This window comes from Pimephales promelas, chromosome 3 (genome assembly GCF_988280905.1).
Source record: "Pimephales promelas chromosome 3, fPimPro1.hap1.1, whole genome shotgun sequence".
NCBI classification, from domain to species: Eukaryota; Metazoa; Chordata; class Actinopteri; order Cypriniformes; family Leuciscidae; genus Pimephales; species Pimephales promelas.
This window is the reverse complement of record NC_142771.1, coordinates 15,590,501-15,607,009: the sequence shown is the minus strand read 5'-3', so window position 1 is coordinate 15,607,009 and position 16,509 is coordinate 15,590,501. Positions and strand designations below refer to the sequence as shown.

Sequence of the window (16,509 nt, the reverse complement as noted above, 5' to 3'; positions counted from 1 at the left end):
TTTCATACTTTTATTGTCAGTTTTTTGGTTTGTAAAAAAAAAAGAGGGCTTTCATTGTTGTGATACACTCTCTGGTCTCAAAGTCCCTCCTCCTCATCTTTGGCTGCTTTGTTGTTGACTCCCATCAAAGATGGCGTCGAGCGCCAACTAAACCCACAACCAACCCGAGGTAATATTTCACTGATTTTTGCACAAAACCGCTGATTTCTGCATGTAACTTACATGCATTCCGTGCCATTTTTGCAGTACTGAAAAAACCCCATAAAATTGCATGGTGAGAACGTTCCGTTAATCGAGTTGTAACCCGATACCGGCCTATGTGCACCGCAGCCGCGGGTCTGCGCGCGCTAGGCGATCCGTCAGAGACGCGCGACACGTCCGCAGCTGCCCGAATACACTTGAGCTGAAACAGGGAAGCGCTGGATCCTGATGAAGCGAGGGGAAGGGGGTGTGTGAGTACATTTCTTCAAAAGTAGGCGGGAAATGTTCAATAATGAGTGTTGAAGGAGGCAGATCTTCTCGTTCGTGTTTTTGGGACTCCGGCGAATGCCACTGGAAGCTTGACTAAAGTTGCGGCTGGAGGAAAGCTGATGTGTGTTGCTGAGCCTGATCTGTCACTAATGAGTGTGTGTGCTTTCAGTAGCTCATCTTCAGAGTTTTTTAACACTTCTGGCATGCAACATTGTATTTGAAGAAACCCTTTATCGTAATCAGAAGAATGAGTTTTGTTTTGTTTTCATAGTTTTTCCAGTGATTACTTCCTTACATTTATTTGGTTTTACATCTTTAATATGTTAAGCATCATATCATAGAATTCCCCTTTTTTTTGTGTAGTAATTGCAAACTTCTGTGGCTTTTAGTCCATAATCAAATGATCTTGTTTACACTTTATTTTTATGCTGTCCCTGTTACAGTGTAATTGTACATGATTTAATTACTGAGCAATATGTTCTTAGGGTTAGGGTAGGGTTTGGTTTTGGGTTATTTACATTATGAAATTCTAGCTTTTATTATAGTAAATGCATGTAACTTGTGTAACAAGGACATATCAAATAAAGTGTTAACAATCAGGGCTGACAACTTTTGAGTTTTGGAGTGGAGTGAGAATTAGGGATGGGGTTTGTATTGATATTGATTGAATTACAGTTCATGGATACTGAATGGCTTTTCTGAGGTAAATGTAACGTTACGTGACATTGTTTTATCAGCGGTTGAAACACTAATTGAGCGATTACATGAGACATGATACTCTGACGTTCATTCATGTTTATTTTGTGCTTTAAATTGTAGTAAAGCATACACTTTTATTGCTAAAAGACTTAAAAGTGGTAGATTTAGAATACACCTGAAGACCAACCGAAAAATACTATATTTATAATCAAATTTCATGCAAAACAATTCTTCAGTTTGACATTTAGGCTGCTTCCAAGTAGTGCAGATAACTAGTACATACCAAAGCGCAAGTTTAATGGAAACAGAGTTATTAGTTACCTAAGCTGGAAAGGTCTTTGAAGATAACACTTTGTTCTGGTCAAGAGTGTTTTTTTGGACTGAGCTTGATGATTTTAATCTGTTTTTGTGCATTAGAGCCACATGACTGACCAGTCCCACCTGAAGAACCAAGAATGACTATGGCCTTTGAGGAGATAAAGAAGAAAGGAATGATGGGTAATGATTGTCAGACAAAAGCATGTTAATTCACTCAAACTTGTCCATTGAAAACCTACTGTGAAACTGCCTTTCTTGTAGATATTTCAGGGATGGAAGGAGAGGTTGGTCTTGTTGCTGGTCGCAGCCAAAGAGAGAAGAGGCGCTCGTATAAAGATCTGTTGAGAGAGGAAGAAGAAATCGCAGCGCAGGTGCTCAAAACCTCCAAGAAACACCACAAGGTAACAGCAGGGAGTTACTGTAACATCCAACATCAAGTTGCATCATGTTAACAAGAGGTTGACGAGTCCATTGATTTTACCAGTAAACATGTTCCGTAACTGTGTTGCCTGTTTGTAGGTACTAATGATTTTAATAAAACACGCAACTTGATGAGATGTTACCTAGGTAGATATGACATCTGGTCTGAGAAGGATTTGGACCTGTGTTTTTCCCTCTCAGGGCACTTGTCATTGACTCTTGCTTAGGGATGCTGTGATCACTCGGCTGATACTCACTTCCTATGACTTGCAACTTGTCTGATCGAATAAACTGACAAAAAGCCTTCGATTTTCCATTTCTGCCCTCAGCGTCACTTCCTGTCATCACCTGCGTGATTGTATTAAAAGTGTTGAGAAAAGAGGAAAAATCTATGTGCTGCCCTCGGTCTTCCTCAAGTGTACGTAAAATAATAATAATGTTGGTTACAAAGTGGGATACAATTCACAGATCTTTATTAAAACACTCCTATAAGAGTAGCATCTGATTTCCTTGTTAAAGAGTTAGTTTACTACCTTTCTGGGGCTTGAAAGTGTCAGTTGCGTAATGTTATTTATTTTAATATAGATAATATTTTGTGTAAGCCTACTTGGTTTTTATTAAGCCTCTTAAAAATGTCTTTTTTTTGGTATATTTTTTAATTCATTAAAGTTACACTATGTAACTTTTTTGTTCAAAATTAACAACATTTAAAAAATTAGTCAATACATCATCAATCCTTATCCCAAAACATGTTTTGTCTTACCCTGATTCACTGTGGTAAGTCTATCATAAGTTTATATTTTAGACCAGGCTGGATGGTTTTTCGCTGGAAGTTTCTCCGGTTACTTTGACGCGTGTATGGTGTGTGAGTGGAAAGGTTTGTTGGCACAGCGAGCGAGAATGGTGAACATGGAGCAGCTAAATCACCAACTTTTTTAAAAATCACCCGTTTAATCACTGAATCACCCGTTTAAAAATAAAACTCTGAAGAGAGGAAAGTCAGCTAGCAAAAAGTGAACTCTACAGAGCTCGTAATAAAACAAGAATCAACATTGACGTTGCTTTTCTGAGATGCAGAGAACTGAGGGATTTGAAATGTAAATGTGAAGATGGTGTTTTTATTACTCATCGTGAGAATAAGGTATTTTCATCAACAGATAAATTGCTATATATATTTTTCTAACAGAGTTCATTGTAAAGCATTGTCTATTGTGAAGGATCATATTCATCCTCACAATCACGCAGAGCCGAACCACAACAATGTTCTTCAGCAAAATGTATGCAGTTTTGCCTTTCACTATTGCCACAAAAGTTACATAGTGTACCTTTCAGTAATTGGGAATCCACATGCCGATTTTTATAACAATTATCAGTAATTATATAATCTGTAAAACCCTGATCAGAGCATCCCTACTCAGAGCATTCCCATTGTAGCTGTAGTATTAGATCAGTAACCATATGTGGATTGTTTCCTCACTAATATTATCTTTGTGGTACATATCATGCCTGTTTCAACATGCACTGTTGTCTTTTAGGATTCTGACCTTTTCCTATTAGGAGGAGATTCTCACAAGAAAAAAAAGAAGCACTTGAGTGATGACTACTATCACAGAGGTGAGGAGTTTTGTCTTGTTTTATAGGCAGCATTTGCTCTGTTCCAACATGTCCAAAATTAAAAGTGCTCCAGAGCTTCTTGCTAGTGTTGTAAATAATAACCAAGCCTCTAAAGCTACAGAAACATTATTAAAACATTCTTCATGGGCTGCTACTCAGTTAATGGCTTGTCATGTGTACTATGCAAATAGTGCGCAAAGTTGAATGTTGTTCATTGATTCCAGTAGTCTTACGTTAGCATATTTGTTTTCTAAGCACAAAAAAAATAAACAGCCAACACAAAATTGCGTGAAATAGTTCATTTTATTCCTTTTTTATTCTTATATTATGTTCAAATTTTATATTTTTGTTTCTATATTATTATGTTTTATATTTAGCTGCTTTTTATACGTTAAAATATATGAATAATCTAATATTACGTAAATGTTTGTTGTTAAATCATTTTTAAATTACATCAAAAAATATTAATAATTATTATTATTATATTTAATAACTATGTATACAATTGTAATCATTTTATAAAATGAACACATTTACTATTATCACTGCCATAGGTGCAGATTTCTGTTTCCGTATGAATACTTGATGAATACTTTTACCTACTTGATGAATACTTGTGTACTGAGGTGTCTCTCGTGAGTAGAAACACATGGACCGCAAATACATTACCAACCAAGCAAAAACACAAATTCCAATAATTTTGTTGCCAGTCACTCTTGCGCTGTTATTCCGGATGATTTTGGTGTTAATTACTTCAATTTATTCAATTTATCATTGTGCAAAAACAGAATATAATGCAGCTTTAAAATAGTTTCTAAACTCTCCCCACAGACCATCACAGCTCTGGTCAGCCGCCCCACAAGAAGAAGCGCAAGTCTTCAGATCACTCGCTCTCCCTCTCCTCCTCATCCTCCTCTCACCCGTCCCACTCCACAGACACAGCCATGGGCCTCCTGGAGGCCATTACCTCCCCGCTGGCCACGGGCACCGACCCCACCCCGCACTTCTACAAAAAACCCTCCTACCCTCCCCACGCCTCCTCGCACTCCTCCAAAGACCGCAAACAGGACAGCGGCTCTAAAAGCAGCCATTCCTTCTCGCACTCGCGTCCGCCCGGCTCGTCCTCGTCTAAAAAGCATTCGTCCTCCTCAAAGTCACTGCTGTTCCACGGAGGAGCTGGAAAAGGAGAGCCGCTGACGCTCTGTGATGCTGAAGGACTGAAGATGAAGCTCATCCTTTCTTCAAAAGAGAAGAACGAAGGTGTCGGGACGAACGAGGGATTCTCCTTCCCGGTCCATTCTTCTTCCTCTTCGGGTGTGGTAGGCCATCATTCGTCCTCCAGCTCGAAGAAAGGAGGGATGAAGAAGGAGAAAGACAAAGACAAAATGATGCCGAAGCCTCCCAAGAAAAAGCAGCACAGCCGAGAGCCGCTGCCTGTTGTGGGGAAAGAGGTGGAGGTCGTGGGTGAGTGGGGAATTACACTTTTCGGGTCTACTGATGTAATTGGGGGATCTTTAAAGAAAACCATCAATGTGTTGTTTCATTAAATAAAATTGTATTTATTAATATAATAATAATATTTGAATAATAACCATTTATTTTAAGTGAGAAATGTGTAGACAAAACAAAGATATACACTAGTGATTAAAAGTTGTGGGTCAGTAAGGTTTGTTTTTGGAAAAAGAAACATTCTTATATTCGGCAAGATTGCATTAAATTGATCAAGTGACAGTAAAACATATTTTGAACTTTCTATTAATCAAAGAATCCTGAAAAAAAAAAGATCACTGTTTTTAACATTGATAATAATAATAATAATCGATGTTTATTGAGCACAAAATCATCACATCAGAATGATTTGTGAAAGATCATGTGACACTGAAGATTGGAGTAATGATGCTGAAAACTCAGCTTTGATCATAGGAGTAAATTATATTTTAAAATATATTCAAATAGTCAACCGATATTTTAAATTGTAATAACATTTCACAATATTAGTGTTTTTTTTACTGTATGATTGATCAAATAAATGCAAAAGTAGTTATTTTTATTTAAAGAAAATAAAAAAAGTCATAGATTTTATTATTGTATATTAAAAAAAAATTATTCTGGTTATATATTTATTATAGCATCAAAAAAAAAAAAAAACCTAAACAAATATTGAAACACAATCTGTGTCGGTATCAGTCATAAAAAGTCAATACTGGTCAATCTTTACTTATGGTGTCTATATAATGACAACATCCAATTGTTCAAAATCTCTAAAGAACAAAGAAATGAAACACTCACCGACACTAAGCAATCATTTTTCTGTTTGTATTCATCAGGTCATTACGGAGGCATGGGTGGAGACAGCTCATCTTCAGGAGGAGAACTAGAGGCCGGCGAGCTGGTGATTGATGACTCGTACACACATCTTTCAAAAAAGAAGAAAAAGAGCAAGAAGAGCAAAAAGAAAAAGGATAGAGAGCGAGACAGAGAGAAAGGATCCAGGGAGAAGAAACACAGCAAAGGAAGTGGAGGGAAGAAAAGCTGTCCAGGTGAGACACATTTTACTTTCTTTAAGGCAAGACACCCCAGGTGAATTGGGTAAAACATTGAATTAATATATAGTTGATTGAGTAGACCAATGATTGATTACATTAGGAACTGCAACCATTTTTTGTATTACGAGTTTTCTGAAATGTCGTGTTCACACTTGACATGTTTGATTCATTTGAATAAGTGTGAACACTGCCATCTGAACCCTGGTATGCACCAAACAAGTGGGCCGAGGCCTGAAAAGATGGGTCTCGGTCTGCTTTCAAATGAACATTCAGTGTACTCTGGGTTACACTGAATCTGATTTTACTCTGAATTTAAACTTGTCTCTCTCTGTTAATCAGTTGATCAGTCTAGAAGCCACTCCCATACGCACAGCTCATCCAATCACAGCTCTGCCGGTGGCGTGTACGCCATGGCTCCACCCACCTCATCCCATCACCATCAAAGCATTGAACTAATGGGTGAGAAGAAGAAGAAGAAGGACGAAAAGGAGAAAGAAAAGCATGACAAGGACAAGGTAAATTAAAACTCTTTCTCACACCTTGAGGTTTGATTTTTCCAGTAATTTTAATGTTCTGTCATTCATCGTGTCAGCCGAAGAAGAAGAACATGACGGCCTATCAGGTGTTCTGTAAAGAGTACAGGGTCAATATCAACGCAGAGCAGCCTGGATTAGGTGAGTGCTGTTGTTTTCTGCACCTGATCTGTCAATCATCTGTGCTGTTTCGTGATTGGTTGAATTTGTTCTTTTTCCGCCTCAGTCTTCGGGGAGCTGAGTAAGAAACTCGCAGAGGTTTGGAAACAGCTTCCTGAGAAAGACAAACTGGTCAGCACCTTTTACCTTTACTTTTATAGATTTCAAATTAAAAAAGTGACCTATTTTCATGCATTGTGTGTATTATTGTGTCTTTAGAATCTTTTATCAAAATGTAACTCCTTTTCCACTGGTTAATGTTAACTAATGGTCATTTAGTCATTGGTTTAGGCTATTGTAATGGAAAAATTATAATGTTTTTTTTTATATATATGTAATGCTGGTTAATGCTCATAAAGAGGCCAGAGTAATTTTAGTATTATTTATATGCTATTTATATGCTATAGTTTTAGTAATTGTATGTGCTTTTCTTATTTTTTTTATTATTAACATTTAGCTTTAAATTATTTTATCATTAAACTTATTTTATTTTATTTTAATATATTTTAGTACATCAGCTTAAACTTACTTTGTCCAGGCAGCATTTCAAAACATTTAGCAAAACAGGCAATATTTTTCACCTAATATTTATATTTTATTTCATCGTTTTTTCAATTACCGAAAACTATTTTTAATAGTTTTAGTTAACAATAACAAAATTGAAAGTAACAAATGGGTTGTGAGTAAAATGGGTTGTTTTATGTTGGCTTTAAATACTTAACGGCAGCGTTTTGTAATTTCAGTCAAAAAAAACCTCTCTTTATGTCCTCTTTCTAACACTGAAGGTTTGGAGACAGAAAGCTCAATATCTCCAGCACAAGCAGAATAAAGCTGAAGCTATGACGGTCAAGCGGAAAACCTTAACAACCTCAGACAATAAAAGTAAAGGTGAGACCAAATCTTTTTCTCAGTTAACTGTCTTACACATTTCATTTTTCCGCATGTATCAACATATTTCTTGAGCCCTTTCTGTGTATCTGCTTGTCTCAGGCTCCAGTAAAGGTGTCAGTTTAGGAGCAGGATTGGCCCCTCAGGGCCGCTCGTCTCTGGGTATGTCGTTGTCTCCGGTGCGGGTGCCTGATGTGGACCCCATAGATGCAGCAGCTCACCTGCAGCTTTTGGGCGAGTCGCTGTCTCTGATTGGACACCGACTTCAGGAAACGGAGGTTTGTGTCACAAAAATGTTTCTTTTAATCCTTCCTTTTCACCTAAATCGCTAACAGACCTATCACAGATCACTGTCAGTGCGTTTGATTTCACCGGCAGAAACTTTTTGAAAATATGGACGAAGGTGCTGAATACACAGACGGATGCATTATGGATAGGGTTTGGTGCCGAAACGCGGTGCCAATAGGGAACCGTTCCGACGTAACCAGTAAAAACCAGGCCGAATAAGAACGAAAATTTCAGTGCCTGAGTCTCTGTCATGAGGCACACACACTCACAGGGGTCTTGTACAGTCCATTTCTCTGTGGGCCGGTTCTGTTTTGGCAACACAAGGAGGACAACATTCATATTAGGGAGGTGTTCATAATGTTTTGTCTCATCAGTGTCGATCATCTTCATAAAAGTCTCTGTTCGTCCTGCAGGGGATGGTGGCGGTGTCTGGCAGTCTTTCGGTTCTGTTAGACTCTATTTTATGTGCTCTTGGTCCATTAACCTGCCTGACGGCACAAGTTCCTCAGCTCAACGGCTGTCCACGCAACGTCCTGGTGAGACACACTTTCACACATTCCAGTTTTTTTATTATGGGCTCCTCAACAATTCACTTGTTTTCTACAAAATGTTTACAAAAGATTCTCATTTGCGAATCAAATGCACAGTTTATGATTTCAACTCTTAATTTTTTTTGCAGTCAAACACTTTGGACAACATTGCTTACATAATGCCTGGACTATGAATCTCTTAAAAAGCACTTAAAGAGACTGGGTTACATTTGGACATATTCCTAGAAGCAACAAATGGAGGACCAGAGTTGTTTTTTTTTTTACTTTTTCTGATCAATGGACATTCTTAATCTCAAACATTTTAAATACAATTTTTAGAAAAATGTCAGTCATTTTTTTACTGTTGTTAGAAAAAAAAAATCCTTTTTTAGAGGGCACTTTTGAAGTTTCCCTTTTGTGTTTGTGTTGGCGTCTCAAAATGTCAAGGTCTGTTTAAAGATGTGTTTGTGAGTATATGTGATCAAATTCACATGCTTTTTATGTTTTATACAAATATGTGCAGTTTAGTTTTATGGCCCAATGTTGTTGTTTTTCTAATTTAACATTGACTTAATTTATATCAACTGCAGTTTAACTGTGCTATCATCATTTCATGTCTTACATATTGTATTTTTGTATTGTGAATGTTGTAATAATATACTGGGGTTGGACAATGAAAGTGAATTATTATTGTGGTGTAGGGCCTCCTTTTGCAGCTAATACAGCATCAGTTAATCTTAGGAATGACAGACGCTAGTCCTTCACAGTGGCCAGAGGGATTTTGAGGCATTCCTCTTCCAGACAGTGGCCAGGTCTCAATGTGATGTTGCTGGATGAAAACGTTTTCTGACTTTCTCCTCCAAAATTCCCCAAAGTGACTCTAAATATTTAGATCTGAAGACTGTGCAGGCCATTGGAGATTTTCAACCTCACTTTTATGTTCATCAAACCATTCTGTCACCAGTCTTGCTGTGTTTGTAGGTGCATTATTATGCTGATACACGGCACCCCCTTCATCCTCCAGAATGTTTCGTCAGTCCTTGTCAGTGATGCGTCCATCAGGCACAGTAGGTTGCAATATTTTATGTACAGCTGTGCTATTGCTCTGCTAATTCAATCCTCACTCTGCTTTTACTGATGGAATGTGGAATCAGTGAAGATTGGTCATCAGGCCTCGCATATACAGACAGACATGCAACCTCCAACACTATATTGGCCAGTGTTTCAGTTTCATTGTCCAACACCTGTAGTTTTCAAGGTTTGGCACGTTTACAGGACAAGCATGCATAAAATCATTTTAAAGGTGGACTAAGTCTTTTTTTTTCTTTTAGAATTGTTTTATACCTTAAGAAACCATAGCTCATTTCACTATTTTTTTTTTATAATAATGTACACTTATATGACATGAAGACCCCAGTCATATCAGTGGGCCCCACAGCATGGTAGCCTTCATTTTGAAATCGCATGATCAGATGAAAACTTATCACATCTTGCTAACCTGCCAATTATAGCTCACTTTCGGTTGCTGAACAACTTAATCAAATAAGCCTGTGAATATTTTACAGTAGCATCAACTGAAGTGTTGCTTGATGGGTATCAGTTGCCATAAAATAATTACTTGATGCATCAACGGTTTAGTTCACCTTTAAAGTGATTGTTGATAGTTTTAGAAGATGGAAAAATAAGTAAAATATATTTGCATTGATATATGTGCATTTTGCATTGACTTATTTCCATTAAATCTAAAACTAATCTAAAACAGTGGGTTTGTTGTTATAAAATATTTTTATAAATGACTTTTCCTGATGTGTGTCATACGTTGGCCTCCAAAAAATATTTGGATGTACTGTGCCAGTCGAAAGTTTGGAAACATTAAAGTTTTTTTTTTTCTCTTAATGTCACCTAGGCTGATTTATTTGATCTAAAATACTGTAAAAACTTAAGAGTAAGTACATTCTTGTACTTTTTCCTTTAAACTCTTTTCCATAAAAGGGATAGTTTGAAAAATGAAAATTCTGTCATTATTTAATCACCATGTTGTTACAAACATGTAGGGCTGGGTATCGATTCACATGTTCAATTCGATTCGATTTCGGTTCGCAAGCTCTCAGTTCGATTCGATTCTCGATTCGATTTTCGATTTCGATTCCTGATTTGATTCTCGATTAAACTATAATGAATATGGATGTAATACAAATCCTATATTTATTTAAAAAAAAAAGAACAGGACATAAATTTACCAGTTGGTTAATTAATACAAATAAATTAAGAGCCACAAACCTGTATTTAAAAATCTTTTTATTTTAGGTACACTATACACTAAATGCATACAATGAATAGACAGGATTTTGATGCAAGATGCAAAATTGATACTGGAAAATGGACAAGTCAGAACAGTCGCACCGCTTGATCAAACAGGATCAGGTTTTTTTATGTTTAAGATAGATATAGATAAATAAATATATAAATATTTAGACATTTTTTTAATTACATTGATCATACCTAAATGTTTGTTTTTACAATGGGGTAATTTTTTGTTAAGAGTTTATGCAACATATGGAAGCTTTATTTTAATCTTTGAATTAAATTGGAAAATAAATACAATAGAATAAAGACACAAATAAATAGACATTTTGGGTAGTTTTTTGGGTATGTCAGAAATACAAACTGAATAAAGTAAATTCGGAAATCCAATGTAAAATAACACTGGGTAGTCTTTTTAGTCCAGACTGAATTAAATACATAGGCTATTAATTCTGATTGCTTACAATTAATGCTATATTATGTTGTTATGACAACAGAATTAATGACAGACACATATGGCTGCGTTCACTTTAAGAACTACCGGTAGTGCACGGATCCATTACTGTCTCAGGTAGATTCTGATAGAGGGCTATGAGACTTAGACCTGAGTGCCAAAATGGAGGCTCTAGACCCTTCCAGAGCTGAGATATTGAGATCCCACGTAGAATTTATGCATTATAAATATCTCAATATCTCAGCTCTGGAAGGGTCTAGAGCCTGCATTTTGGCACTCGGGTCAAAGTCTCATAGCCCTCTATCAGAATCCAGAGTTTCAAGAAGATCGGAGATACTAAAATATTTTGACCGAAAAAAAAACACGACAGTGTTACCCCTTTTTTTTTTTTTTTTTTGGTGCGAAAAAAAAAGTTTCTCCAATCTTCTCAAAACTCTGGATTATGATAGAGGGCTGTGAGACTTTGACCTGAGTGCAAAAATGGAGGCTCTAGACCCTTCCAGAGCTGAGATATCAAAATTCAAAATTTCGACCCGAAAAAAAAAACGACAGTGTTACCCCTTTCGTTTTTTTTCGTTTATGAGCGAAAAAATAAGTTTCTCCAATCTTCTCAAAACTCTGGATTATGATAGAGGGCTGTGAGACTTTGACCTGAGTGCAAAAATGGAGGCTCTAGACCCTTCCAGAGCTGAGATATCAAAATTCAAAATTTCGACCCGAAAAAAAAAAACGACAGTGTTACCCCTTTCGTTTTTTTTCGTTTTTGGGCAAAAATATAAGTTTCTCCAATCTTCTCAAAACTCTGGATTATGATAGAGGGCTGTGAGACTTTGACCTGAGTGCAAAAATGGAGGCTCTAGACCCTTCCAGAGCTGAGATATCGAAGTTCAAAATTTCGACCCGAAAAAAAAACGACAGTGTTACCCCTTTCGTTTTTTTTCGTTTTTGGGCGAAAAATTAAGTTTCTCCAATCTTCTCAAAACTCTGGATTATGATCGAGGGCTGTGAGACTTTGACCTGAGTGCAAAAATGGAGGCTCTAGACCCTTCCAGAGCTGAGATATCGAAGTTCAAAATTTCGACCCGAAAAAAAAACGACAGTGTTACCCTTTCGTTTTTTTCGTTTTTGGGCGAAAAATTAAGTTTCTCCAATCTTCTCAAAACTCTGGATTATGATAGAGGGCTGTGAGACTTTGACCTGAGTGCAAAAATGGAGGGTCTAGACCCTTCCAGAGCTGAGATATCGAAACTCAAAATTTCGACCCGAAAAAAAACGACAGTGTTACCCCTTTCGTTTTTTTTTCGTTTTTGGGCGAAAAATTAAGTTTCTCCAATCTTCTCAAAACTCTGGATTATGATAGAGGGCTGTGAGACTTTGACCTGAGTGCAAAAATGGAGGCTCTAGACCCTTCCAGAGCTGAGATATCGAAGTTCAAAATTTCGACCCGAAAAAAAAAACGACAGTGTTACTTACCCCTTTCGGTTTTTTTCATTTTGGGGCGATAAATTAAGTTTCTCCAATCTTCTCAAAACTCTGAATTATGATAGAGGGCTGTGAGACTTTGACCTGAGTGCAAAAATGGAGGCTCTAGACCCTTCCAGAGCTGAGATATCAAAATTCAAAATTTCGACCCGAAAAAAAAACGACAGTGTTACCCCTTTCATTTTTTTCCGTTTTTGGGCGAAAAATTAAGTTTCTCAAATCTTCTCAAAACTCTGGATTATGATAGAGGGCTGTGAGACTTTGACCTGAGTGCAAAAATGGAGGCTCTAGACCCTTCCAGAGCTGAGATATCGAAGTTCAAAATTTCGACCCGAAAAAAAAAACAGTGTTACCCCTTTCGTTTTTTTGCATTTTGGGGCGAAAAATTGAGTTTCTCCAATCTTCTCAAAACTCTGGATTATGATAGAGGGCTGTGAGACTTTGACCTGAGTGCAAAAATGGAGGCTCTAGACCCTTCCAGAGCTGAGATATCAAAATTCAAAATTTCGACCCGAAAAAAAAAACGACAGTGTTACCCCTTTCGTTTTTTTTCGTTTTTGGGCGAAAAATTAAGTTTCTCCAATCTTCTCAAAACTCTGGAATATGATAGAGGGCTGTGAGACTTTGACCTGAGTGCAAAAATGGAGGCTTTAGACCCTTCCAGAGCTGAGATATCGAAACTCAAAATTTCGACCCGAAAAAAAACGACAGTGTTACCCCTTTCGTTTTTTTTTTCGTTTTTGGGCGAAAAATTAAGTTTCTCCAATCTTCTCAAAACTCTGGATTATGATGGGCTGTGAGACATTGACCTGAGTGCAAAAATGGAGGCTCTAGACCCTTCCAGAGCTGAGATATCGAAGTTCAAAATTTCGACCCAAAAAAAAAACGACAGTGTTACCCCTTTCGTTTTTTTGCATTTTGGGGCGAAAAATTAAGTTTCTCCAATCTTTTCAAAACTCTGGATTATGATAAAGGGCAGTGAGACTTTGACCTGAGTGCAAAAATGGAGGCTCTAGACCCTTCCAGAGCTGAGATATCGAAGTTCAAAATTTCGACCCGAAAAAAAAACGACAGTGTTACCCCTTTCGTTTTTTTTCATTTTGGGGCGAAAAATTAAGTTTCTCCAATCTTCTCAAAACTCTGAATTATGATAGAGGGCTGTGAGACTTTGACCTGAGTGCAAAAATGGAGGCTCTAGACCCTTCCAGAGCTGAGATATCGAAATTCAAAATTTCGACCCAAAAAAAAAAAACGACAGTGTTACCCCTTTCGTTTTTTTTCGTTTTTGGGCGAAAAATTAAGTTTCTCCAATCTTCTCAAAACTCTGGATTATGATAGAGGGCTGTGAGACTTTGACCTGAGTGCAAAAATGGAGGCTCTAGACCCTTCCAGAGCTGAGATATCAAAATTCAAAATTTCGACCCGAAAAAAAAACGACAGTGTTACCCCTTTCGTTTTTTTTCGTTTTTGGGCGAAAAATTAAGTTTCTCCAATCTTCTCAAAACTCTGGATTATGATAGAGGGCTGTGAGACTTTGACCTGAGTGCAAAAATGGAGGCTCTAGACCCTTCCAGAGCTGAGATATTGAAATTCAAAATTTCGACCCCAAAAAAAAACGACAGTGTTACCCCTTTCGTTTTTTTTCGTTTTTGGGCGAAAAATTAAGTTTCTCCAATCTTCTCAAAACTCTGGATTACGATAGAGGGCTGTGAGACTTTGACCTGAGTGCAAAAATGGAGGCTCTAGACCCTTCCAGAGCTGAGATATCGAAATTCAAAATTTCGACCCAAAAAAAAAAACGACAGTGTTACCCCTTTCGTTTTTTTCGTTTTTGGGCGAAAAATTAAGTTTCTCCAATCTTCTCAAACCTCTGGATTATGATAGAGGGCTGTGAGACTTTGACCTGAGTGCAAAAATGGAGGCTCTAGACCCTTCCAGAGCTGAGATATCGAAATTAAAAATTTCGACCCGAAAAAAAAACGACAGTGTTACCCCTTTCGTTTTTTTTTCCGTTTTTGGGCGAAAAATTAAGTTTCTCCAATCTTCTCAAAACTCTGGATTATGATAGAGGGCTGTGAGACTTTGACCTGAGTGCAAAAATGGAGGCTCTAGACCCTTCCAGAGCTGAGATATCGAAGTTCAAAATTTCGACCCGAAAAAAAAAACAGTGTTACCCCTTTCGTTTTTTTGCATTTTGGGGGGAAAAATTGAGTTTCTCCAATCTTCTCAAAACTCTGGATTATGATAGAGGGCTGTGAGACTTTGACCTGAGTGCAAAAATGGAGGCTCTAGACCCTTCCAGAGCTGAGATATCAAAATTCAAAATTTCGACCCGAAAAAAAAAACGACAGTGTTACCCCTTTCGTTTTTTTTCGTTTTTGGGCGAAAAATTAAGTTTCTCCAATCTTCTCAAAACTCTGGAATATGATAGAGGGCTGTGAGACTTTGACCTGAGTGCAAAAATGGAGGCTTTAGACCCTTCCAGAGCTGAGATATCGAAACTCAAAATTTCGACCCGAAAAAAAACGACAGTGTTACCCCTTTCGTTTTTTTTTCGTTTTTGGGCGAAAAATTAAGTTTCTCCAATCTTCTCAAAACTCTGGATTATGATGGGCTGTGAGACATTGACCTGAGTGCAAAAATGGAGGCTCTAGACCCTTCCAGAGCTGAGATATCGAAGTTCAAAATTTCGACCCGAAAAAAAAACGACAGTGTTACCCCTTTCGTTTTTTTGCATTTTGGGGCGAAAAATTAAGTTTCTCCAATCTTTTCAAAACTCTGGATTATGATAAAGGGCTGTGAGACTTTGACCTGAGTGCAAAAATGGAGGCTCTAGACCCTTCCAGAGCTGAGATATCGAAGTTCAAAATTTCGACCCGAAAAAAAAACGACAGTGTTACCCCTTTCGTTTTTTTTCATTTTGGGGCGAAAAATTAAGTTTCTCCAATCTTCTCAAAACTCTGAATTATGATAGAGGGCTGTGAGACTTTGACCTGAGTGCAAAAATGGAGGCTCTAGACCCTTCCAGAGCTGAGATATCGAAATTCAAAATTTCGACCCGAAAAAAAAACGACAGTGTTACCCCTTTCGTTTTTTTTCGTTTTTGGGCGAAAAATTAAGTTTCTCCAATCTTCTCAAAACTCTGGATTATGATAGAGGGCTGTGAGACTTTGACCTGAGTGCAAAAATGGAGGCTCTAGACCCTTCCAGAGCTGAGATATCGAAGTTCAAAATTTCGACCCGAAAAAAAAACGACAGTGTTACCCCTTTCGTTTTTTTGCATTTTGGGGCGAAAAATTAAGTTTCTCCAATCTTTTCAAAACTCTGAATTATGATAGAGGGCTGTGAGACTTTGACCTGAGTGCAAAAATGGAGGCTCTAGACCCTTCCAGAGCTGAGATATCGAAGTTCAAAATTTCGACCCGAAAAAAAAACGACAGTGTTACCCCTTTCGTTTTTTTTCGTTTTTGGGCGAAAAATTAAGTTTCTCCAATCTTCTCAAAACTCTGGATTATGATAGAGGGCTGTGAGACTTTGACCTGAGTGCAAAAATGGAGGCTCTAGACCCTTCCAGAGCTGAGATATCAAAATTCAAAATTTCGACCCGAAAAAAAAACGACAGTGTTACCCCTTTCGTTTTTTTTCATTTTGGGGCGAAAAATTAAGTTTCTCCAATCTTCTCAAAACTCTGAATTATGATAGAGGGCTGTGAGACTTTGACCTGAGTGCAAAAATGGAGGCTCTAGACCCTTCCAGAGCTGAGATATTGAAATTCAAAATTTCGACCCAAAAAAAAAACGACA

General features: G+C 37.5%; 1 protein-coding gene across 8 annotated transcripts; it reads left to right on the top strand.

Moving 5' to 3' along the window:
* The first annotated feature begins 65 nt into the window (after window positions 1-65).
* hmgxb4a (HMG box domain containing 4a) lies at window positions 66-10,362 on the top strand. Of its 8 annotated transcripts, none has more exons than XM_089128333.1 (14): window positions 66-169; window positions 247-452; window positions 1,588-1,668; window positions 1,750-1,859; window positions 3,444-3,522; window positions 4,354-4,986; window positions 5,850-6,062; window positions 6,405-6,583; window positions 6,661-6,742; window positions 6,828-6,892; window positions 7,546-7,648; window positions 7,751-7,926; window positions 8,350-8,472; window positions 8,616-10,362. In XM_089128333.1, exons 3-14 carry the CDS (start codon window positions 1,626-1,628, stop codon window positions 8,658-8,660), a joined length of 1,851 nt encoding a protein of 616 aa, XP_088984459.1. In that variant the 5' UTR covers window positions 66-169; window positions 247-452; window positions 1,588-1,625; the 3' UTR covers window positions 8,661-10,362. The 8 variants fall into 8 exon arrangements, with proteins under 8 accessions (XP_088984459.1, XP_039541441.2, XP_088984457.1 ...); XM_089128331.1 differs by having other exon boundaries at window positions 68-169; window positions 247-448; window positions 1,750-1,889; XM_089128329.1 differs by having other exon boundaries at window positions 68-169; window positions 1,750-1,889.
* The last annotated feature ends 6,147 nt before the right edge of the window (window positions 10,363-16,509 follow it).

Bases quoted from the DNA above. Each gene is read 5' to 3' on its own strand.
- hmgxb4a (XM_039685504.2), top strand. From the start codon at position 1,626: ATGACTATGGCCTTTGAGGAGATAAAGAAGAAAGGAATGATGG. The intron at 6,893-7,545 runs GTCAGCACCTTT...CTAACACTGAAG, and splicing joins TTCCTGAGAAAGACAAACTG to GTTTGGAGACAGAAAGCTCA. The intron at 7,927-8,349 runs GTTTGTGTCACA...TTCGTCCTGCAG, and splicing joins ACCGACTTCAGGAAACGGAG to GGGATGGTGGCGGTGTCTGG.